Genomic DNA, 24,702 nt, shown 5'->3' with positions numbered 1-24,702 from the left:
TGATCCGCCTGCCTATGTAGAGACAGGGTCTCGCTATGTTGCCCAGTTTGGTCTCAAACTCCCAGGGCTCAGGTGATCCTCCTGCCTCCGCCTCCTATGTGCTGGGATTACAGGCATGAGCCACTGTGTCCAGCTGGAATGTGCTTTCAAGCTAGAATCAAGCAGACCCTGTGGATGGGTCTGCAGGGAGCGCAGAGGGCAGGAGGGAAATTAGGGATCCCGTCCATATTTGGGAGCTCAGTATCTGGCTGCACGGAGGTGTCATTTTGGGATGTGGAAAAAAACAAGTGAAGGATGGAACAGGTGTTTTGGAGAAAAGTTCTAGTTTGTCCATGCTCAAGTACAAGTAGGGGTTGGGTGTTGAAGTATGGCGCCCTCTATAGAGTCCAAGCCGCTGATACGGATCTCTGGGTACCAGAGTCCACTGTAGACTTCCTGGTGCCACCCGGGTCAGAGACCACTCCCCAGTAGACTCACCTTACTTCTATTAACCTAGCCCAAGACCCCCTTTCTTTGGCCTCCACATTATCCTGTTCATTCATTCCAACCCAAGCATAGGCTCTTTTATTCATCCTGGTTACAGTATATGTTCGTTTTCTTCTGCTGCTATAACAAATTAGCACACATTTGGTGGCTTAGAACAACATGAAGGTATTATCGTATAGCCCTGGTGGTCAAAAGTCTATGACAAGTCTGTAGTTCCAGCACTTTGGGAGGATGAGGTGGGCAGATGCTTGGGGCCAGGAGTTTGAGACCAGCCTGGCCAACCTGGCAAAACCCTGTCCCTGCTAAAAATCCAAAAATGAGCTGGGCATGGCGGTGTGTGCCTGTAGTCCCAGCTACTCAGGAGGTTGAGGCACGATAATTGCTTGAACCTGGGAGGCAGATGTTGCAGTTTGCCGAGATCCCACCACTGCACTCCAGCCTGGGTGACAGAGCAAGATTCTGTCTCAAAAAAAGAAAAAAGTCTATGATAAGGCAGCAGAGCTATGGTTTTCTTCTGGATATGCTGTGGCAAAATGTTTCCTTGCCTTTTTCCAGCTTCTAGAAGCTGCCTGTGTTCCTTGGCCCCGGGCCCTGCATCACTCTGAACTGTCCTTCCATCCTCACATTTCCTCTCTCTCTCTCTCTTTTATTTTTTTTTTGAGATGACTTGCTCTGTTGCCCACGCTGGAGTGCAGTGGTGCGATCTTGGCTCACTGCAACCTCCACCTCCTGGGTTCAAGTGATTCTCCTGCCTCAGCCTCCCTAGTAGCTGGAACTACAGGCACCCGCCACCACATCTGGCTAATTTTTGTATTTTTAGTACAGACAGGTTTCACCATTTTAGCCAGGCTGGCCTTGAACTCCTGGTCTCAAGTGATCCACCCGCCTTGGCCTCCCAAAGTGCTGGGATTACAAGCACTTGCCACCATGCCAGCTAATTTTCGTATTTTTACTAGAGACGGGGTTTCACCATGTTGGCCAAGATGGTTTCGAACTCCTGACCTCAAGTAATCCACCCGTTTCGGCCTCCCAGAGTGCTGGGATTAGAGGCATGAGCCACCTTTGAGAGTAGGGTATTTGGTTAAAGGTATGAACTTTTTTGTCAGCCTGTCAGGGTAATCCCTTACTTCTGACACTAGCTGGTGACCTTGAGCAAGTTAAGTTACCTCTGTGTGCCTCGGTTTCCCCATCTATAAAATGGGCTAATAACAGTAGCTACCTTGTATTGTAGGGCTGGTGTAAGGATGACAGGAGTTAATATGTGCCAAGGGCTGAGAGCAGCTCCTGGACACAGTAAGTGCTGTGCAAATAAAGGTGAGCCTTATTAGGTGCCTGTTGTATGCTGGGCATTGTGGATACAGCCTTGGAGATGAACCAGTTCCAGTCCTTGCCCTCGATGGGTGGCAGTGTGGGAAGGGGAAGACAGAGGAGAGGGTGGCCAGTACTGTGTCGGGGACTGTCTGGGGCCTGTGGGAGTCCAGAGGAGCCCATCTTCACTTCCACCTGGGTCAGTGGGGGATGGAGACTCCAGAGTTTGCAGTGACGAGGTTCTGCACCACAGATGGTGCCATTGTCCTCGCCAGCTTTGCCCACGGCTCTGGAGGCAGCAGAAGGGGTCAGAGGTCAAACAGCACATCAGCGCCCATGGTTGGGGCGAGCCTGGGGCCTGCTTTGGAAGCCCCGCCCAGCAGGCTCCCCTGGGGTTCTTGGGTCCTCCAGGGAGCTGAGAACTCCTGGAGGCATCACCCACAGCTTCATTTCAGCAATCAACTTTCTTGACGGCCTGCTGCCTGCCAGGTATGGTTCTGGTCTCAGGGAGTGCACAGGTAGTGCGGCCTCCGCACAGTCTCCTGAAATTGTTCCAACCTGCCGAGACCAGGAAACACCTAAACCCCACTTCACCTTCACCAGCCAAGGCAGGCACTCTTCCTACTCTTGAGTCAGGTGAGGGAGGCCAGGATGCAGCGGCCAGGCCAAGAGTTCTCTCTCTCCAAACGGTATGGGGGGCATGTGCCCCGCCCCTTCCCCACACACAGTCTAGGAGAGGAAGGTGGGCAAGGAAACACACCAGGCTGGACGCAAAGGCTCACGCCTGTATTCCCAGCACTTTGGGAGGCCGAGGCAGGAGGATCTTATGAGCCCAGGAGTTTGAGAACAGCCTGGGCAACAAAAAATCAGCTGGGCATGGTGGTACACACCTGTGGTCCCAGCACCTCAGGAGGCTGAGGTGAGAGGATCACTTGACCCCAGGAGGTCAAGGCTGTAGCGAGCTGTGTTCATGATTGCAGACTGCACTCCAGCCTAGGTGACCGCGAGGCCCTGTCTTACAAACAAACAAACAAACAAACAAAAAGTAAATACACAATCCCCTTCTGAGCAAGTGGCCTGAGGCTGGCACAGGAACCCAAGGCACCTCCAAGAGGATCAGAAAGTTGAATACTCCCGGGGAGCTGGGCCCTGCTTCCTTTTTCTTCAAGTCCACTACATTTTCCTCACTCCCTCCCTCCCTCCGTCCTTCCCTCCCTCCTTCCCTTCCTTCTCTTCTTTCTCTTTCCTTTCTTCCTTTCCTTTCCTTTCCTTTTCTTTTTCTTTTTTTTTTTTTTGACAGAGTCTTGCTCTGTCAACCAGGCTGGAGTGCAGTGGTGAGATCGTGGCTCAATGCAACCTCCACCTCCCAGGTTCAAGCAATTCTCCTGCCACAGGCTCCCGAGTAACTGGGACTACAGGCACTCACCACCACGCCCGGTTAATTTTCATGTATTTTTACTAGAGATGGGGTTTCACCATGGTGGCCAAGCTGGTCTCAAACCCCTGACCTCAAATAATCTGCCTGCCTCGGCCTCCCAAAGTGCCGCGACTTCAGGTGGGGGCCATCGCGCCTGGCCCACTACATTTTTCTTTGTAGCTGCCATCATCCTGTGGTGGCTGTTGCTGCCCGGGAACGTACTTCAGGGCTGGGTGGGTTTTACCCCATCTGAGGTGTAGCTAAGGATGTAGCTCTAACACTTGCTTCGGCCCTGGAACCTTCAGGATCCCTGCAGTCTGAACAATTGGCTCATGGAGCTGGCATGGGATTTCTGTGGGGCCGGAGGGATTTCTCAGTGGGAAGTGAGGATCAAGCAGTTTGCTAAATTTGGACTCAAGACGTGCTCTTGGTAAAATGGACTCGCTCTTCTCTATCCTGTCCACCTCCCCACCACATGAATGGTCCTGAAACCCTTTAATGCTTCCCTAGTGCCAAAGGCAACATTTCCCAAAGTCACTTTCTGGCAATGGCAGTTCTGAGAAAAAAAGGTTCTATGGCCAACGAAGTTTGAGAAACATTGCAGATTTTTCTGACTAGCCCCCATATCCTTCCTTGGAGAATCAGAGAGTAAGAAAGCACATCAAAGGCTCTGAGAGGCCCCGTGATCTGAAATGGAAATCTCTCAATTGGACTCCAGTGATTATTTTTGTTTGTTTATTTATTTATGAGACAGGGTCTCACTCTGTCACCCAAGCTGGAGTGCAGTGTTGCAATCGTAGTTCACTGTAACCTCAAATTCCTGGACTCAATCCTCCCACCTTAGTTCCTTGAGTAGCTGGGACTACAGGCACGTGCCACCATGCCCAGCTAATTAAATTTTTTAATTTTTTAATTTTTTAAAATTTTTAGGCCGGGCACAGTGGCTCATGCCTGTAATCCCAGCACTTTGGGAGGCCGAGGCAGGTGGATCACTTGAGGTTATGGGTTTGAGACATGCTGAAACCCCATCTCTACTAAAAATACAAAACTTAGCCAGGTGTGGTGGCACATGCCTGTAATCCCAGCTACTTGGGAGGCTGAGGCAGGAGAATTGCTTGAACCTGGGAGGCAGAGGTTACTGAGCCGAGATTGCACCACTACACTTCAGCCTGGGTGACAGAGTGAGACTCCGTCTAAAAAAAAAAAATTTTTTTTTTTTTTTATAAAGATAGGGTCTTGCTGTGTTGCTCAGGCTGGTCTTGAACTCCTGGGCTCAAGCAATCCTCTCACCTTGGCCTCCCAAAGTGCTGGGATTAGAGGTGTGAACCACCGCGCCTGGCCTTGTTCTTTTGCCTGTCATCTGTTACTATCCTGTAGCCCCAGCATTTGATGAAACGTATTTGGGAAGTGACAGTGAAGAGCTTCCGTGCTCATCTCTTTTTCTGACTCCCTGACTCTCTCTTTTGCCTCCCTCTTGCATTTTTAAGTTCCCTTAAATTGCACTGGCTCACCTGGATAATCCAGGGGGAATCTCCCATCTCAAAGTCAGTGGGTTCACAACCTCAACACCATCTACCACCCTGATTCCCCATTGCCATGTAGGGTGACGTATATGAGCACATATATGAATATGTCACCCTAGGTCCTGGGGATTAGGAAGTGGTTATCTTTAGGGGGTGCTATTCTGCTGACCACAGACCCCCTCTCATGTCCTTCTTCCGTCCCACACGACAGTAGGTACCCAGTGAGGATGGCATGATTCTTGCTAACTGACAGAGCAGGAATGTCACCATCTTGGACAAGCATCGCCATTTTAAGTTCTCCTTGATTAGAAACCACCTAAATCCAACCCCAAAACATCAGCCTAATGGCTAATGTCAGCATGACCATAAACCACAAATGACACCTCCAACGAAAAACATTCCAACACTAAGATAAACACCCCTGTCCGACCAGAGACATGCCAGCCCCGAGATAACCTTCCCTCTGACCACAGACATTCCCAGCACGCAGTAAAACTCTCCTCCATACACAAACATTCCTAGCCTGCGATAAGCGCCCCTCCCAGAACCCTTAAATACCCTTAGTCTGTAAGAGAAAATGCTGCTGACCGAAATTGGCCAGAAGCCCCTCTCAGTTTTATTTTCCAAAATAAACCTGTCTTTGACCGGTAAGCCACTTTTCATGTTTTTTCCTTCTTTCTTCAACTCTTACACAAACATTATTTCAAGGTGCTTGCCTGTCCCTGAGTTCCTTCCAGCCAGGGACTCCAGGCTCCCCCCTTATGCCGTTTCCGTGTCCACTGCCTTTGGGTTTTACCTCCAACCCTGGGGCCGGGCAGCATGGGGCCCCGCACGCTCTTCCTCAGCTGTGCAGGAACTGGGGGAAGCTCAACTCGGCACCTGCTTGCAGATGGGACAACTGTGAGAGGTGCTGCCTGTGGCCAGGGATGGACCCTGTGTACCTGTGGGTGTATTTAAAGAAGCGGGAGAAGGATGACTTTAGTTTCAGGTAGTCTGTTGGTCTGGAGCTCAGGTGAGCACTCAGTGTGGACAGAGGGGTTCAGGGTCCCACAGTTAGGAGGTGACCGAGTTCGGCATGTGGTGATATAGTCTAGTGGTTGCTTAGGAGCGGGGGTGTGGCGGCAGACTCATAGTCCTCTAAAATGTCCATACGTTCTACTTTGTTAATTTAGGAGAGGGTCTCACCCTGTTATCCAGGCTGGAATGCAGTGGCCCAACCACAGCTCAAGAGATTCTCCCATCTCAGCCTCCCGGGACTACAGGTGCATTCCACCATGCCCAGCTAATTTTTGTATCTTTTGTAGAGACGGGTTTTCTCCTTCGCTGTGTTGCCCAGGCTGGTCTCAAACTCCTGAGCTCAAGCGATCCTCCTGCCTCAGCCTCTCAAAGAGACGGGATTTTAAGTGAGAGGCACTGTGCCCAGCCAAATGTTCACACATTCTAATCCTTGGAACCCGAGACTATGGATCTTGAGACAGGAAGATTATCCTGGATTATCAGGGTGGGCCCAATCTAATCACATGAGTCCTTAAAAGCAGATAACCCTTCCTGGCTGTGTTAGAGAAAGATGATAGAGGCAAAGAGAGAAATGTGATGTGAGAAGGACTCAGCTCACCATTGCCGGTTTTGCAGATGGAGTAAGGGGGCCTTGAGCCAAAGGATGCCACAGTCCCTAGAAGCAGGGAACAGCCCTTAGTTGGCTGTCAGAAAAGAAACAAGACCTCAGTCCTACAACCACAAGGAACTGAATTCTGCCAACAACCTTAGTGAGCAAGGAAACCAACAGTCCCCTAGAGCTTCCAGTAGGGACACAGCACATGACCTGGATGGGGGTGATCAGAGAGGGCTTCCCAGAGGAAGCAGCCTCATGAGTGAGGTCCCAAGGATGAATGGGGGTGCACTGGATTTAGGAACCGGTGCAGGCAGGGGAACAGCATGCACAGGCTGCCGCAGGGAGTGGGGTGCCCGTGGGGTGCCAGTGGCAAAAGGAGGCTGGTAGGAGAGAGTACCAGGGACTTCACAGGCAGGCAAGGAGGGCAGGGCCTCCTGGGCCACTGTTAAGACTTTGGTTTTTTTTTCTTTTTTTTATATGGACTGTTTCATGAATTTCCATATCATCCTTATGCAGGGGCCATGCTAATTTCTGTATTGCTCCAATTTTAGTATATGAGTTATAGAAGTGAACACAGGACTTTGGGCTTTATTCTTAGCTGGGTTGGAAGCCATCTGAGGGTCTTCAATAGGATAGAGGGGAAGACAGTAGATCATGTTTTCAAAAGATCAGTCTGGTGTCTGCACTGGGAGCTGGGTGCGGTGGATGGGGTAGATGAGAGGAGACCCTCAGGTGGCCACTGTCAAGTCCAGATGGCGGGAAGGTGAGGAAGAGCTGGTAGATGTGGGGGTAAAACTGCAGGTTAAACAGAACTAGTGATGGGTTGGGGGCCAGGGAGAAGCAAGCATTTCAAAAAGCAGTCAGTCTCGGCCAGGCATGGTGGCTCACTCCTGTAATCCCAGCACTTTGGGAGGCTGTGAGGTGGGTGGCTCAGTTGAGGTCAGGAGTTCGAGACCAGCCTGGCCAACATGGTGAAACCCCCCCCCCCACTAAAAATACAAAAATTAGCCAGGTGTGGTGCCAAGCACCTGTAGTCCCAGCTATTTGGGAGGCTGAGGCAGGAGAATCGCTTGAACGCAGGAGGTGGAGGTTGCAGTGAGCCAAGATCACGCCACTGCACTCCAGCCTGGGCAACAGAGAGAGCGAGTACTCTGTCTTAAAACAAACAAACAAACCACCCACTTCAGTCTCATGGGGAGTGGGGAGCAGGGATCTCAGAGCCTCTGTGCTGGGCCTAGTTTCTCCGCCTTTGGACATGCCTGTCTCCATCTGGGATGCCCTCCCCATAGTCCCTACCTGCTGTAATTCTGGACTACAGCACACCCCCCACCCCAGGCAGCAGAAGCTGGTGGATCAGAGCACGTGGCAAATACTGGCTCTAACACTGACCAGCTGTGTGACTTTGGGCAGCTTTCTCATCCTTATATCTCAGTCTCCCCATCTGTAAAATGGGTTGGCAGTAATTGGCTATTAGAATTACTTTTGCTATGGAAAGCAAACCATCCAGCATTTGCACTTCTTTCTGCTCAGCTTCTGCTAGGCCAGTGCATCTCGGACTCCCTGGGGCACTTGTTAAAATGCAGATTCCAATTAGGGAGGTCTGGGGTTCTGCATTTTGACAAAGTTCCCAGGTGGTGCCCCCACTGCTGGCCCGGGGCCTCACCTTGAATAATGGAGCACACAGTGGTGGAGATCCCCTGGAGACTGGGAGGGGAGGGGTACTTACCTCACTGGCCCTGCTCAGCTCTGGCCCCTTCGGGGATTTTGCATTTGATCCGACTCCCCGCCCACCCCACAACTTCTAGACTTGTCTCCCACAGGTATGGTCCGGCTGAGACCAGGTGGGGCTTTTTGAAAGTGAACTTTAACTGGTCTTGTAGGGAAAACCAAACCAACCTGAAAATAGACCGGCCTAGAAATGGTAAGGTTTTAGGCCACCCTCTCTTTATCTTGTTGCTACTAAGGTGGGGCCAAGGGCCTCCAGCTGCACAGCTCATTACTTTGTGGACACCTCACTTTGCCTTGAACCTGCGGGGAACTCCACCCAAAAGCCCCCCTCCAGTCCTTGGGCTTCCCCCTCCCACTCTTCGCTTTCTGATCCCTTCTTCCCTCGCAGGCAGGGGCACATCCTAGCTCCCCTTTCCCTCTTCCCTCCCTCTCCCTCTTCCCCAGGGCAGCAGGAGCTGATGAGCCAGGCAGGGTGGGCCTGGAAATCCACAGGGCAAGACTTCTCTGGGCGGCGGCAGAGGGTCCTTGCCTCCTTCTCCACCAGGAGCTGGGACAGGTAAAGGGCCTGTGTGAGGGGAAGGGAGTGCCCCTTCCTCGCCCAGCCCCACATGGAAAATGGGGCCCCAAGTCCTCTGCTCCTCCTTTCAAGGGGCTTTGAGAGGCACAGGCTGGACATCCCAGCTGAGATCCCATGACCCCTCCACACAGCAAGAAGACTGCCCTCCGGTGGCAAACTATGGATTTACCAAGAATTATTATTGAAAATAAGCTGCCACCTCCCAGCGTTTGGTGTCCTTGAGACGCTATTTACATATATGGCTTTGTACATCTGTGTTCTCACTCTCTTTATGTATACACATATTATTATCACTTCTTTATTTTTAAATTTTCTATTTTTTTTTTTTTTTGAGGCAGGGTCTCACTCTGTTGCTTATGCTGGAGTGCAGTGGCGCAATCTCGGCTCACTGCAACCTCCGCCTCCTGGGTTCAAGGGATTCTTCCACCTCAGCCTCCAGAGTAGTTGGGATTATAGGCGTGTACCACCACTCCTGGCTAAGTTTTGTATTTTTAGTAGAGACAGGGTTTTGCTACGATGGCCAGGCTGGTCTCGAACTCTTGACCTCAGGTGATCCGCTGGCCTCAGCCTCCCAAAGTGCTGGGATTACAGGCATGAGCCACTGCGCCCAGCCAAGATGATCCCAGTTTTGTTGTCAGGAGCCAGTGGACCATATGCCTTCTTCTCTCCATCCGGCCGAATCAGGGTGCTGACCTTGGCCACATCCATGTCACAGAGCTTCTTCACAACCTATTTGATCTGGTACTTGTCAGCTTTAACATCCACAGTGTATACAAGTGTGTCGTTGTCTTCTGCCTTCTTCATGGCAGACTTGGTGGTCAGAGGGAACCTGACAGCAGAATGGTCAAGCTTGTTTCTCCTGGGAGCACTCTTTCGAGGATATTTGGGGTTTTAATACCTATTTTTATTTTTTTGAGATAGAGTTTCACCCTTGTTGCCCAGGCTGGAGTGCAATGGTGCGATCTCAGCTCACTGCAGCCTCCGCCTCCCAGATTCAAGCAATTCTTGTGCCTCAACCTCCTGAATAGCTGGGATTTCAGGCACCGACCACCACGCCAGGCTAATCTTTTTTGTATTTTCAGTAGAGACGGGGTTTCACCATGTTGGCCAGGCTGGTCTTGAACTCCTGGCCTCAGGTGACTCTCCCGTCTCATCTTTCTAAAGTGCTGGGATTACAGGCATGAGCCACAGTGCCCAGCCCGGGGATTTTTTTCATTTTAAAGATGGGTAGCTTGTGGCCTAGAGATGGGAGAGAATTGGGGACACAGTGAAGCTCAAACCTTTCTGCACTTAGTTGCTGTGTGACCTTGGGCAGGTGGCTACACCTCTCTAGGCTGCAGCTTCCTGATCTGTAACATGGGATAGTGATCTGGCCGCAAAGAGCTAGGGGTGTGTAAAGGAGGAGTTGTGTGAAAGCAGGCACCCAAGGCCAGACTCGGCGGGGGTAATGTGCAATACCATGGGCTCCCCCCCCATTCTCTGCACCCCCTACCCCTCCATGGACCCAGGTGTGGTGGCAGGAGGGAGACATAAGTGGCCAGAGCCCCCCGGGTGTGTTCTAGGCCCCGGCAGAGTGAGCAAGGCCTGGGGCCATGGTCTCTGTAGACTCCGTAGCTGTCAGTGAGATTAGCAGACAGGCCGGGAGGGGAGACCCAGGACAAGGACCCAGAATGTTCCCACACTCAGCAGGCCTTGCAGGTGAGCCCTCACACCTCCAGCCAGCCCCAGGCACAGGCTACTGAACTCACTCAGTGAGATGCTGTGGGTTAGGAGCACTTCGGGTGTCCTGGCAGTTTCCTGCCCCATGGAAAGGCTCCCGGAGCCCTTGGAGTGACTTAAGAGTGGACACTGTCCTCTAATGCTGGAGGGAGGAGGTGTCCTCAAGGCCCTGGGCTCTGGATTAAATGAGAAGGGAGACCACCCAAGCGCCATGTGACTGTTGGGCAAATATCAGGTTCATGTATTATTTCAAATTAATATGGTGACATGTTTCAGACACGCAAAAAAAAAAAAAGAATGATGTAACCAACACCCCATGTATCCACCTTCCAGCCATGCTGCTGCTCTCTGCTGCTTCCTGAACATGCCGGAAACTTCACTGTTCCCTTGAGTGGAGAGAAGAGTCAGGCAGCCCCTTAGGCCAGCCAGGCCTCTCTCCTGGGGGAAAGTGGCTTCTGCTTCCCTTCCTCAAACCAAGAAAGCCCCACATTGCACCAGGGGCCACCTCCTTTCTGCCAGGCACCATCTTGGATGCTGAAGACATGGAAATGCGACAAGGCTCCCTCCCTGCCTCCTGCCTCATTTCCTGTTTCCCTTCTCCCTTTCTTTCCACCCCAGAAGTTCCACATCCTGGATTACCTGTCATTCCATCTGGAAAGACAAAACTCCTTCCCTGGGATCTCAACGGAGAATTTCCTCTCTTGAATCCTTTCTTATGATGGGGCTGCACTTTCAAAGAACCCTTGAAACACATGGGGGCCCTGTTAAAAACACATCTTCTTGAGGCTGGGCGAGGTGGCTCACGCCTGTAATCCCAGCACTGTGGGAGGCTGAGGCAGGAGGATTACTTGAGCTCAGGAGTTTGAGACCAACTTCGGCAACATAGCAAGACCCAGTCTCTACAAAAAAATAAAACATTAGTTGGGTGTGGGGGTGCATGCCTGTGGCCCCAGGTACTTGGACGGCTGAGGCAAAAGAGAAGACTACTTCAGCCTGGGAGGCTGAGGCTGCAGTGAGCCACGATTGCACCATTGCACTCTAGCCTGGCCAACAGAGTAAGACCCTGTCTCAAAAAAAAAAAAAAAAAACGCACAAAAACCCACAAAACAAAAACCACACCTTCCTGAAAAGAGTGAGCCTCTCTGACCCCTACTTCACACCATGCACAAGAATGAAACTTGAATATGAACGATTAAACAATCTCATCTAGAAGTTAATGTAGGAGAATATGTAAGTGACATTGAGTGGGCAAATATTTCTTAAACAGGACAAAAAAAGGCATTAACCATAAAAGAAAAGATTAGTGTATGTAATTTATTAAAGCTAAGAATGTCTGTTCATCAAAAGCCTCCATAAAGAAAGTGAAAAGACAAGCCAGAGGATGCAAGAAAATACTTGCAGTGCATATAATCAACAAAAGCCATGTATCTAGAATATGTAAAGAACTCTCACACATCAATAAGAAAAGCCAGACAACCCGATTAAAAAAAATGGCCACAAGACCTGAATAGGCATCTTACAAAAAAGAATGCCTAAATGGTTAATAAACACGGGAAAAGGTGCCCAACAACATTACTTATCAGAGAAATGCAAATAAAAACCACAATGAGGTATCACTACAGATCCAACAAGATGGTGAAAGTTTTAAAAACTGACACCACCAAGTGCTGACAAGGAAGTGGAACAACTGGAATCCTCAGACACTGCAGGGAAGTACTTACTAGTACGACTGCTTTAGAAGCCTGGATGGAGAATCTATCAGAACTGAGCATGCCTTATGCTCCAGGAATTCCACTCCTAGGTATATAGCCAACAGAAGCATGTACATTTGGTCACTAAAACATGTGTACAGGAATGTTCCCAGCAGCACTATCATAATAACCAAAAAGTGGAATGTCTATTGAGAGCAGGCCCGGAGTGCTGGCTCATACCCTGTAATCCCAGCACTTTGGGAGGCCAAGGCGAGTGGATCATTTGAGGTTAGGAGTTCAAGACTAGCCTGACCAACATAGTGAAACTCTTTCTCTGCTAAAAATACAAAAACTAATTGGGCGTGGTGGCACACAATTTTAGTCTCAGTTACTTGGGAGGTTGAGGCACAAGAATCACTTAAGCCCAGGAGGTGGAGGTTGCAGTGAGTTGAGATCATGCCACTGCACTCCAACCTGGGCAACAGGGCAAGACTCTGTCTCAACAAAGTAAAAAAAAAAAAAAAAACAAAAAAAAACAGTAGACTAGACAACTAAATTGTGCATATTTGTGCAATGCTATACTGCAAAGCAATGGACAGAAATGAGCAACTGTTATTTGCAACAATGCGAATGATTCTCACAATATAATGCTGAATGAAAGAGGCTGGTTGCAGGGGAACGGACTGTGTAATTCTACTTTATGTAAAATCCAAAAGCAGTCAACACTAATAAAGGGATAGAAATCAGCCTTTTGGGAGAAGTGTGTGGGAGCGGGGATGAGGGAGGAGCTGGGGCTGGCAAGATCCTGTTTGATGAGTTGGGTGCTGATTGCATGGTGCATTCATCTTGTAAAAATGCAGTTGGCTGTAACTTGAGATCGGTGCACTTTTTTGTACGGGTGTGTTAGACTTCAACAAATAAGTTTACCAGAAATGTATATTGTTGGGTCCATCCCAGAGACAAGGTAGGAAGCAACTATGTTAATCCCAGGGCGAGGGGATGGTGACTGGCCCCAGGTGAAGGTGGTGATGATTATGGTATGAAAAGGGCCAGGAGAATTTGTTGATGGGTTGTTTGAGAGGAGAGAGTCAAGGGAGATGCTAAAGTTTCTGGCCTCAGCTGGAGTAGCAGGGGGTAAGCCCAAGGGCAGTGTGGGTTTGTGGAATCAGGAGTTCTTGTCCTGATTTCTCTCCGATAATACAAAACTCTGTCTCAGGCCTCCTGGGACTGGTGGGGACAGAGGGAGTATGGATATCTGGGATCCACCTGGCCTCACCAGGTTTTCTGACTTACTAGGATCGACCCTTCGAGGACACCTGTCGTGGAAACCCCAGCCACTACTATGACAAGGCTGTCAGGAGGTGCTGTTACCGCTGCCCCACGGGTGAGTGGGGGCGCTGGGGGTGGGGAGAAGGGGGGGGAATTTGTCCTCAATTGATGACCCTCTTGGGGGATTGATGAGTGGGGAAATTGGAGCCAACTGTCATTGTCATAATTGGCTACAGTTTTCTGCAGGTCATTCCTGGCATTGCAGAGTCCAGAGACTCTGTCAGAGGTTAGGGCTGTAGAATTGAGACTGTGTTTGTTGCTGCCACAAGAAAGTCCATCTCCGTGAGTTTTTATTTTTAACTTAGAGCTGCCCTTTTTTGGACGCTTACTATCCATGGGTCCAAGACCTTTGTATGCACTGCATCATCTCATTAAGTGCTTGCAATGATCCTTTATTACACTCATTTTGCAAATGAGGCTACTGGGGCTTGGCAAGGTTAAGCTCCAGCCACTTCCCTTGATGACCAGGGTAACACAGTTGGGAAATGGTGGAATGATCTAGGGCTGGGGCCCAGAGCTCAGAGACCTCAAAGCTTGGGCTGTCGACATCCTCTGACCACCCTTCATTTCTGGGGCCTGGAAGCCCTTTGCTGTTCTTTCTTTCCTTTTCCTTCTCTCTCTCTTTCTTTCCTTCCTTCCTCCCTCCCTCCCTTCCTTCCTTCCTTCCTTTTCCCTTTCTTTCCTTTCTTTCTTTCGGAGTTTTGCTTTTGTTGCCCAGGCTGGAGTGCAACGGCGCAATCTCGGTTCACTGCAACCTCCGCCTCCCAGGTTCAAGCGATTCTCCTGACTCAGGCTCCCAAGTAGCTGGGATTACAGGCATGCACCACCACACCTGGGTAATTTTGTATTTTTAATAGAGACAAGGTTTCACCATATTGGCCAGGCTGGTCTCAAACTCCTGACCTCAGGTGATCCACCCGCCTCAGCCTCCCAAAATGTTGGGATTACAGGCGTGAGCCACTGCGCCGGGCCTAATTTTTTTTATATTAATTTAAAATAAAGACAAGGTCTCGCTAATTGCACAGGCTGTTCTTGAATTCCTGGGCTCAATCAGTCCTCATGCCTCAGCCTCCCAAAGCGTTGGGATTACAGGCGTGAGCCACCATGCCTGGCCTCTTTGCAGTTCTTGACTGCTCCAGCTCAGAACACTCATTTATCCTGGGACAACCCGAACAGTAGATTTCTCTGAGACTGGACTCCCAGACTAGAGCTCCCTTTCTGGAATGCTTGGCCACCCCCAGCACCGTGATTGACTTCTAGTCCATTACCAGGAAATCCTTCTGGAGCTGGGCAAGTGTTGTTCTTTCCATGTTGCAGCTAATGCTTAGGCCCGAGGAGATAAGCAGCTGGAAGAGGGTCGTGAGGCATTTCTGCCCCTGTGGTTATTATCAAAAGCTCCGAGGCACAACCAGTGGTCTTAGATGGGTGGGGCAGGACATAACAATGCCCTCATGGTCTCTGACCTCCAGGAACAGAGATTGTCATGAGGACATCAGCCTTTAGCTGTGCCAGCAAGGGTGGGAGGGAGTCTGTGTGTGTCTGGTTCATTGTCTTGCTTTGAGGAAAACAGGCCATTGCAAGTGGGTGGGCATCGTCTGGAGGGCTTCCGACGATGGGGGCGGAGGGGTCCATCCACTCATCACCTAATCCTCCCAGCTGTGCTGTCTGGAGGGTGGTGACAGGCTATGGCCATCAGGGGTATTCCACTGGAGCTGTGCGGGAACCTGGGTCAGTCAGTTCCTAGACTTGTGGCCTCTTAACTTCCCCACGAGATTCAGATCAGCCTCATGCTCAGGCCACCAAAGGACAGAGGGAAACATTCTTAGAAAGAATTTGATGTTTTTGTATTTGATTTTGATTTGTGTTTTCAACAGTGATTCAAAGTAGCCATTGTACGGGCAAGAGCAGTGGGTTGGATGCTATTGGACTTTCTTCCTTTTATTTTTTTTTTATTTTATTTTTTTGAGACGGAGTCTCGCTCTGTCGCCCAGGCTGGAGTGCAGTGGCCAGATCTCAGCTCACTGCAAGCTCCGCCTCCCGGGTTTACGCCATTCTCTCGCCTCAGCCTCCCGAGTAGCTGGGACTACAGGCGCCCGCCATCTTGCCCGGCTAATTTTGTATTTTTTTAGTAGAGACGGGGTTTCACCGTGTTAGCCAGGATGGTCTCGATCTCCTGACCTCGTGATCCGCCCGTCTCGGCCTCCCAAAGTGCTGGGATTACAGGCTTGAGCCACCGCGCCCGGCCCTTCCTTTTATTTTTGATTTAGTGTTGATTTGGATGATCTATCAGGTGGGTCCCCTGATTTCTTCAGTGCTTCACTGGTCGGCCATCCACTCACGCATCCAAGTACCTGTCCCCCTCACCTGCCCATCCATCCATGTACCTACCCACCCACCCACCCATCTTTTTAACCACTCACTAACCCACCCCCTTCCATCCCCTTTCCATTTTTCTTCCCATCCAGCCCCTATCCATCCACCTACCTGTATTAGTTTGCTGGGGCTGCCATAACAAAATACTGTAGGCTGGGTGACCTAAACAATAGACATTTATTTCTTACAGTTCTGGAGGCTTGAAGGTCCAAGATCAAGGTTTTTGCAGGGTTTGGTTTCTGGTGAGGGCTGTCTTCTTGGCTTGCAGATGACAGTCTTCTCATGATGGGAAGATCTCTCTCTCTCTCCTCTCTCTCTCTCTCTCTCTTTCTCTTTCTCTTTCTTGCCCTCTTCATATAAGGCCACCAATCCCATTGGATTAGGGCCCCATCCTTATGACCTAATTTAACATTATCTCCTAAAAATCCTTTCTCCAAATACAGTCACACTGGGGGTTAGGGTTTCAACACATTTAACATATGAACTTTGTAGGGGACACAATTCAGTCCATAGCACCACCCCCTTCCCATATCCCTCCAATTATCTTCCCATTCACCCCCTCATCCATACACCCCCCCTCTCCTGGCTATTTTCTCATCTACTTATCCATCCATCCATCCATCCATCCATCCATCCATCCATCATCCATCCAACAAACGTTTATTTCTCTCTCTCTCTTTTTTGAGATAGAGTTCTCTCTGTAGTCCAGGCTGGAGTGCAGTGGTGCAATCTTGGTTCACTGCAACCTCCGCCTCAAGTGATTCTCCTGCCTCAGCCTCTCGAGAAGCTGGGATTACAGACATGTGCCACCATGACTGACTAATTTTTTTTTTTTTTTTTGAGACGGAGTCTCGCTCTGTTGCCTGGGCTGGAGTGCAGTGGCCGGATCTCAGCTCACTGTAAGCTCCGCCTCCCGGGTTTACGCCATTCTCCTGGCTCAGCCTCCCGAGTAGCTGGGACTATAGGCACCTGCCACTTCGCCCGGCTAGTTTTTTGTATTTTTTTAGTAGAGACGGGGTTTCACCGTGTTAGCCAGGATGGTCTCGATCTCCTGACCTCGTGATCTGCCCGTCTCGGCCTCCAAGAGACAGGGTTTCTATATGTTGTCAGGCTGGTCTCAAACTCCTGATCTCAGGTGATCCGCCGGCCTTGGCCTCCCAAAGTGCTGGGATTACAGACTTGAACCACCACGCCTGGCTTCTCATTCTTATAATGGGGTCATCTTTCACCTTTCCGACTTCTTCTCCCTTGGCCATTCTACAGGAACTGCTGCATGCGTTCAAGTCTCTGGGCCTTTTTACTTATTTACATCTTTATTTGAGATAGAATCTCACTCTGTTGCCCAGGCTAGAGTGCGGTGGTGCGATCTCGGCTCACTGGAACCTTTGCCTCCTAGGTTCAAGCAATTCTCTTGCCTCAACCTCCCAAGTAGCTGGGATTACAGGCATGTGCCACCACACCCAGCTAGTTTTTATATTTTAAGTAGAGATGGGGTTTCACCGTGTTGGCCACGCTGGTCTCCAACTCTTGACCTCCAGTGGTTTGCCAGTCTTGGCCTCACAAAGTGCTGGGATTACAGGCATGAGCCACTGTGCCAGGCCTAGTTTCTGGGCCTTTGGACATGCCTGTCCCCATCTGGGATGCCCTCCCCACAGTCCCTACCTGCTGTAATCCTGGAACCCCTTCCTCCATGAGGCCTTCCCTTGCTAGCCTGAGGCTTGGTGGTGATTGCACTCAGTTCTCCCAGGGCCCGCTTGCTGTGGTTTTTATCCTCTGGAATGGAGTGGCCCGCGGTGCTCTATGACTTTTCATGGGACCTACAGTCCCAGCCACAAGGAGAAAGCCACTTCCTTCTCACCCTCTTCTGGCTGCTTTGACCCCAGCCTGACAGGGCCTTGGTGGGCAGTGGGTGGAGAGAAAAATGACATCTCAGGTCCCAGGCTTCCTCCACTTAAAAGCTGTGACTTAGGAAGAGGGGGCTGCCTTCTCCCCACTTCCCCTGTCCAAGGCCCAGTGCCGGTTGGGGCTGAGTACTCCATATTGGTGTGGTGGGTGGGGCATTTTACTGGAGTTTTATTGACCTTGTGCTTCCGGGTAGCCAGAGAGGAAAAATGAAAAACCCACAAAAACCCCTTCTTTGATCTCTCGGGGAAATTTTTTGACATTTTGCCCACCCTCTGCAGACAGCACTCAGCTGTGTGGCCGGGTTTGCACGTGGGCGGGTTGGTGGAGGAAGGAAGCTGAGAGACCTTTGAGATTGAAAAGTGGAGGTGTCATCGAATCCATCCTTGCACCCAGGACTGTGATGCCCTCTCCAGCATTCCTGAGAGCAGGTCCCCAGCCCTTTGCTTACATACTCTTGGTGACAGGGAGCTCATTCACTGACTCATAACAATGACCATGATTCATACTGATGGAGTGCGTTATGTGCTGGCCACTGTGCTGGGCCCTTTACCCACCTTAGTTTCTTCAATCCTGATAAGAAACCCAGAGAGGAGGCCGGGCGCGGTGGCTCAAGCCTGTAATCCCAGCACTTTGGGAGGCCGAGATGGGCGGATCATGAGGTCAGGAGATCGAGACCATCCTGGCTAACACAGTGAAACCCCATCTCTACTAAAAAATACAAAAAACTAGCTGGGCGAGGTGGCGGGCGCCTGTAGTCCGAGCTACTCAGGAGGCAGAGGCAGGAGAACGGCGTAAATCTGGGAGGCGGAACTTGCAGTGAGCTGAGATCCGGCCACAGCACTCCAGCCCGGGCAACAGAGCGAGACTCCGTCTCAAAAAAAGAAAAGAAAGAAAAAAAAAAAAGAAACCCAGAGAGGAAACTTGGACATTGAGGGGTTCAGGGATTTGCCCAAGGTCACATGCGAATCAGTGGCTTAGCCGGGCCATGAACATGACCACCCAGTGCAGTCTCCTGAGCTCTTCAGCTGTAGTTGATACTGACCCCCAAGGTCTCAAATTTGGGAGGCAGAAGAGTTTACGAATGAAGAGCTAATGAGGGGCTACAAAGCCCTTCCTGTTATCCGTCTTCCTGGACCACCCTCCCTTTGTGTGCAGACTCGCTCCCCACAGGAAGGGGTCTCTCCTGCAGATGTCTGAGGCCTGTCCAGGTTCAGGGGGAGGATGTGAGGCCAGGCCAAGTGTTAGGTTGGGAGCATGGCAGGTATATCCCATCTTGTCCCAGGAGCTGAGAGTTCCTCCAAAGGCTGTGAACAGGAAGGAGGAGGAGGAGGGGGTTTGTGGGTTCCCCCAGCTTCCGCTGCCCTTGGGTAAAGCCCAGCTCTGTGCATGGGCACGCCCACTTGGCGTGACAGCTGCTGTCCCTGCCGCCTCCCTCTCCCCCGCCCAGTCCTTCTTCATCCTGGGCTTCAACTGAGTGTGCTGGGCTCCCCTGTGCCCTCTGACACTGTCCCAGCAGAGCCCCCTCACAGCAGCTCCTGGCCCCCCACTGTCCCTGTGTGCTTGACACACTCTGCATTCCTCAGGCTCCACTTAAGTGTAGGCCCTCCCTGACCCCAGCCTGGGCCACAGAGCGAGATTCTATCTCAAAAGAAAAAAAAAAAAAGAGAAATAAACATTTGTTGGATGGATGATGGTTGGATGAAGGGATGGCCCCAAGGCAGCTCAAAGATCTTGGCTCTGGGCTCTTGGTACCTCCCATGGTTCCACTTTCCTAACACTCCTTCCATGTGTCATGACTTGTCTATCGTCTTCCTGCAGGATCCCCAGCCCTGAGCCCAGGGCTTGGCACATAGTAGATTCTCCATTTTTGAAAGAATAGGTGAATGAATGAATATGGCTGGCTTGCCCCACATACTCTTCGTGACAGCCAGCTGCTGCCTCACAGGGCCAAGCTTCTATTGTCCCCCTGGCACCTCCCTCTGCTGAAGTCAGGCCAGCCTCTCTCTCCTGCCCACCCCACTCGCAGGTACATCCTACTCTTGTCTTTATTTAAGCCTGAAAAATCCACCAGGGTTCTTTTGTGTAGGAAGAAGTATGTGGGGGTGGGAAGGAGGAAATAGAAGGCAGTAGAAGGAATTAGGACTGGCCCAATGCAGCAAGCATTTATTGAGCTCTGTTGGACATAGGGTTATTTGGGGGAGAGAAGTACAAGGTCCTGCCTCCTGGGAGCAACCCAGTAGTAGAGGAGGTGACATGCTTATAGATATCTGATACTCCAGAGGGTATCTGTGCTAAGATAGTTTCAAAGGAGGAAGAATGGGAGCTTACAGTGAGGAAAAGCCCCTAAACCCCTGGTCTGCATCCACCCATCCGTCCATCCATTCATCTACCCATCTACCCATCTACCCACTCATCTACTCTTCCCTAACACATCCATCTATCCACCCATCTATCTGCCCATCCACCCTTCCCCATCTATCCATCCACCCATCCTTCTACCCATCCACCCATCCACCCACTCATCCACTCTTCCCTAACCCATCCATCTATCCACCCATCTACCCACCCATCCACCTTTCCCCATCCATCCATCCATCCATCCACCCATCCATCTACCCATCCACCCATCTACTCACTCATCCACTGTTCTTCCACTCATCTGTCCATCCACCCATCTACCCACCTATCCACCCTTCATCCATCCATCCATCCATCCACCTACCCACTCATCCATCCACTCACCACTCATCCATTCATTCACCACTCATCCATCCACTCACCCACTCATCCATCCACCCACCCACTCACCCACTCATCCATCCACTCACCCACTCATCCAACCACCCACCCACTTATCCACCTACTCATTTATCCATTCACCTACCCACTCATCCATCCATCCACCCACCAACCTACTCATCCACCCATCTACCCATCTTCCCACCCATCCACCCACTCATCTATCCATCCACCCATCCACCCACCCACCCACCCACCCACTCATCCATTTACCCACCTATCCACCCACTCATTCATTCATTGATTCACCCAATATGTTCTGTGTATTTGCATTCTATCAGACCCTAGAGATTCAACCATGGGGGGCAGGGCAGCTATCATCTTGCCCTCACAAACTCAATCTCAATAAGACAAATATTATACCAGTTTGAGACTTTTCTATCTGCCTGTAAGAGAAGGGGGTACCATAGTTTGAATTCCCCCAGAAGTAGACTGTTATGGGCTGAAATGTGCCCCCTCCCCCCACCAATTCCAATTCCTATGTTGAAGTCTTAACCCCAGAATCTCAGAATGTGACCTTATTTGGAGACGGGGTCTTTAAAAAGGCAATTGAGTTAAAATAAGTTCACTAGGATAGGCCCAAATTCAGTATGACTGGTGCCTTTATAAGAGGAAATTAGGACACAGATATACACAGAGACAAGACTGTGGGAGGACATGGGGAACACAGTCCATCTATAAGTCAAAGAGAAAGAGCTCAGAAGAAACTAGCCCTGCACATACCTTGATTTTGGACTTCTGGCCTCAAAAACTGACTATGAATTTCTGTTGTTTAAGCCACCCTGTCTGTGGTAGTTTGTTATGGCAGCCTGAGCAGACTGATGCACAGACTTTGAGGCAAAGATCTGAGTACAGTTAGTGATGGCTGGAAACACCAATTTGGCAGTAGGGAAGTGGCAGAGGGAAGGGAAGGCAGCTTATAAAGTTGTGTTAGAAAGATAGTTACTGCTGTGGGCAACTGGGGCTTAATCCCTCTGGGGGCCTCTGGGAGCCAGTGCAGAACAGCTGAGGGCTGAGGGAGCTGGGGTATTTATTTGCCAATGCCCATTAACCATTGTTGGAGCTGCTCCTGGGGTGGTACATCTTGGTAGGTCTGGTCTGCCGCACCCTGGCAGAGCAGGCTGTGGGTGTTCTGAGAGGGTGACTTTAAAAGGACCCAGAGAGAGGATCTGGGTGGGGTCAGATGATCAGGAAAGTTCCATGAGAAGATGGTATTTCAGCCTGATCTGGCTGGGTGTGAAGGGTTCCCAGTGGGTGGACGTGGAGATGGAGAAGCCACTTAGCCTGCAGGAAGAACATTTGTGTTAGTTTGCTGGGGCTGCCGTAACAAAGTACCACACGCTGAGTGGCTTAAACCAGTGGTCCCCAACCTTTTTGGCACCAGGGACTGGTTTCGTGGAAGACGATTTTTCCACGAAGTGGGGTCAGGGATGGTTTTGAGATGAAACTGTTCCATCTCAGATCATCAGGCATTAGAGTCTCATGAGGAGCGCGCAACCTAGATCCTTTGCGTGTGCAGTTCACAATAGGGTTTGCGCTCCTATGAGAATCTGATGCTGCCACTGATCTGTTAGGAGGTGGGGCCCAGGAGCTAATGCTCGTTCACTGTCACTCACCTCCTGCTGTGTGGCCCCGTTCCTAACAGGCCATGGACTGGTACTGGTCCCCAGCTGGGGACTGGGGACCCCTGGCTTAAACAACAGAGATGTATTGTCTCATACTTCTGGAGGCCAGAAGTTTTAGATCAGGAGGTTGGCAAGACCATTCTCCCTCTCAAGGCTCTAGGGAAAGACTTGGCTTCTCTCTCAACTTCCAGTAGTTTCTTAGTTTGTGGCAGCATAACTCCAGTCTTCACATGGCGTTCTCCCTGTGTGCATGTCTGTCTCTGTGTCCAAATTTCCCCTTTTCTTATTTATTTTATTTTATCTGTACTGTATTGTATTGTTTTAGAGACAGGGTTTTGCTCTATCACCCAGGCTGGGGTGCAGTGGCACCATCATAGCCCACTGCAACCTCTAACTCCTGGGCTCAAGTGATCTTCCCACCTCAGCCTTTCTGAGTAGCTAGGAGTACAAGTGTGCACATCACACCTAGCTAATTTTCTATTGTTGTAGATGGGATCTTGCCATGTTGCCCAGACTAGTCTCAAACTCCTGGCCTCAAGTGATCCTTCCACTTCGGCCTCCTAAAGTGTTGGAATTATAGGCATGAGGCACTGTGCCTGGCAATGTCCAAATTTCCCCTTTTCTTTTTCTTTGTTTTTGAGATGGAGTTTCCCTCTGTGGCCCAGGCTGGAGTGCAGTGGTGTAATCTCAGCTCACTGCAACCTCCACCTCCCAGGTTCAAGTGATCTTCCTGCCCGAGCCTCCCGAGTAGCTGGGATTACAGGGACATGCCACCATGCCCGGCTAATTTTTGTATTTTTAGTAGAGATGGGGTTTCACTACGTTGGCCAGGCTGGTCTTGAACTCCTGAACTCAGGTAATCTGTCCGCCTCAGCCTCCCAAAGTGCTGGGATTACAAGCGTGAGCCACCGCGCTGGCCACATTTCCCCTCTTCATGAGAACACCAGTCAGATTGGATTAGGTTCACCCTAGCGACTTCATTTTAACCGGATTGCCTCTTTAAAGCCCCTATCTCCAAATAAAATCACATTCTGAGGTACTGGGGGTTAGGATTCTAGAATATCTTTTTTTGGGGGAGACACAGTTTAATCCATATCAACATTCAGGATGTATGAGGGATGTCAGAGAAAAGATCAAGATGCCTAGACTGGCTGCAGTAGAGAGGGCATGAAGTGAGCAATGTACTAGAATGCCAGACTAGGAAGGTGGAGGCACCGTGTGAGGCCTGGGAGTGCAGGCTGGGGAACGCCGTATGAATTAGGTTGACAGAACATGTTTTAATGAAATATGTGTGAGGCCCTATGATAGGGGAGGCATTGGTGAGTGGACATGGAAAGACTCATCCTCAAGGAGCTGACTTTTTTTCGAGACAGGGTCTTGCTTTGTTGCCCAGACTGGAGTGCAGTGGTACAATCTCTGCTCACTGCAACCTCTGCCTCCTGGGTTCAAGTGATTCTCCTGCCTCAGCCTCCCGAGTAGCTGGGATTACAGGTGTGCACCACCACACCTGGCTAATTTTTGTATTTTCAGTAGAGACGAGGTTTCACCGTGTTGGCCAGGCTGGTCTCAAACTCCTGACCTCAAATGATCTGCCTTAGCCAGGTGCAGTGGCTCACGCCTGTAATCCCAGCACTTTGGAAGGTCAAGGTGGGAGGATCGTGAGGTCAGGAGATCGAGACCATCTCGGCTAACACGGCGAAACCCTGGTGTGGTGGTGATCGCCTGTAATCCCAGCTGCGGCAGGAGAATCTCTTGAACGTGGGAGGCAGAGGTTGCTGTGAGCTGAGATCCTGCCATTGCACTCCAGCCTGGGCAACAGAGCAAGACTCTGTATCAATCAATAAATAAATAAATAAAAATAAAATAAAAGATTCGCCCGCCTCAGCCTTCCAAAGTGCTGGGATTACAGGCGTGAGCCACTGCACCTGATGCAGCTGACGTTCTTATGGGGAATGAGACACACTGTGAAGACTGAGCTCACAAATAAATGTGTGATTACAACAGTTAGGTGTTGAAGGGCAAGGAAATGAGTCTTTGTTTTTACTGGGAATCACGACCAAGGCTCTGAGACAGTGATGCTTTACGATGTGAAGGCTGAGTGGGAGTTACTAGGGGAGAGGAGTATTCCTGGCAGAGGACCAGCTTGTGCAAAGGCCCTGGGGTGGCAGAAGGGAGCATGGCCCCTTTAGGGAACAGGGGATGCCAGTGTGGCTAGAGATGAATGGGCAAGGGAGACAAAGGTGAGCCAAACCTCACTGGCCATGGTAAGGACCCATCCTGGGAGCCGTGAGAAGCCTTTGAAAGTTTTCAGCAAGGAGTGATGGGGTCATATTTACCTCCTGGAAAGACTACTGGGGAACTACTGAAATGTCTGAGTTAGACAGCGACAGCCATGAAGCTAGTTTTTTTTTTTTTTTTGAGACGGAGTCGCACTCTATCGCCCAGGCTGGAGTGCAGTGACATGATCTCGGCTCACTGCAACCTCTGCCTCCCAGTTTCAAGCAATTCTCCTGCGTCAGCCTCCTGAGTAACTGGGATTACAAACATGTACCACCACGCCCGGATAAATTTTAGTAGAGACGGGGTTTCGCCATGTTGGCCAGGCTGGTC

General features: G+C 50.5%; 1 protein-coding gene and 1 non-coding gene across 3 annotated transcripts in view; one reads left to right on the top strand and one right to left on the bottom strand.

Moving 5' to 3' along the window:
• TNFRSF8 (TNF receptor superfamily member 8) overlaps window positions 1-24,702 on the top strand; it is an 82,438-nt gene that overhangs the window by 7,170 nt on the left and 50,566 nt on the right. For both annotated transcript variants that reach the window (XM_033228309.1, XM_033228310.1), the window contains exon 2: window positions 13,358-13,445. In XM_033228309.1, coding sequence (XP_033084200.1) covers window positions 13,358-13,445 — 88 coding nt within the window. The remainder of the gene's footprint in view (window positions 1-13,357; window positions 13,446-24,702) is intronic.
• On the bottom strand, window positions 6,818-6,921 carry LOC117093996. The gene has a single exon (XR_004441337.1). It is a non-coding gene; the product is annotated as a U6 spliceosomal RNA (small nuclear RNA).

Source organism: Trachypithecus francoisi, unplaced genomic scaffold, assembly GCF_009764315.1.
Source record: "Trachypithecus francoisi isolate TF-2019V2 unplaced genomic scaffold, Tfra_2.0 Lachesis_group12, whole genome shotgun sequence".
Classification (NCBI taxonomy): Eukaryota; Metazoa; Chordata; class Mammalia; order Primates; family Cercopithecidae; genus Trachypithecus; species Trachypithecus francoisi.
This window is presented reverse-complemented; position numbering and strand designations above follow the sequence as displayed.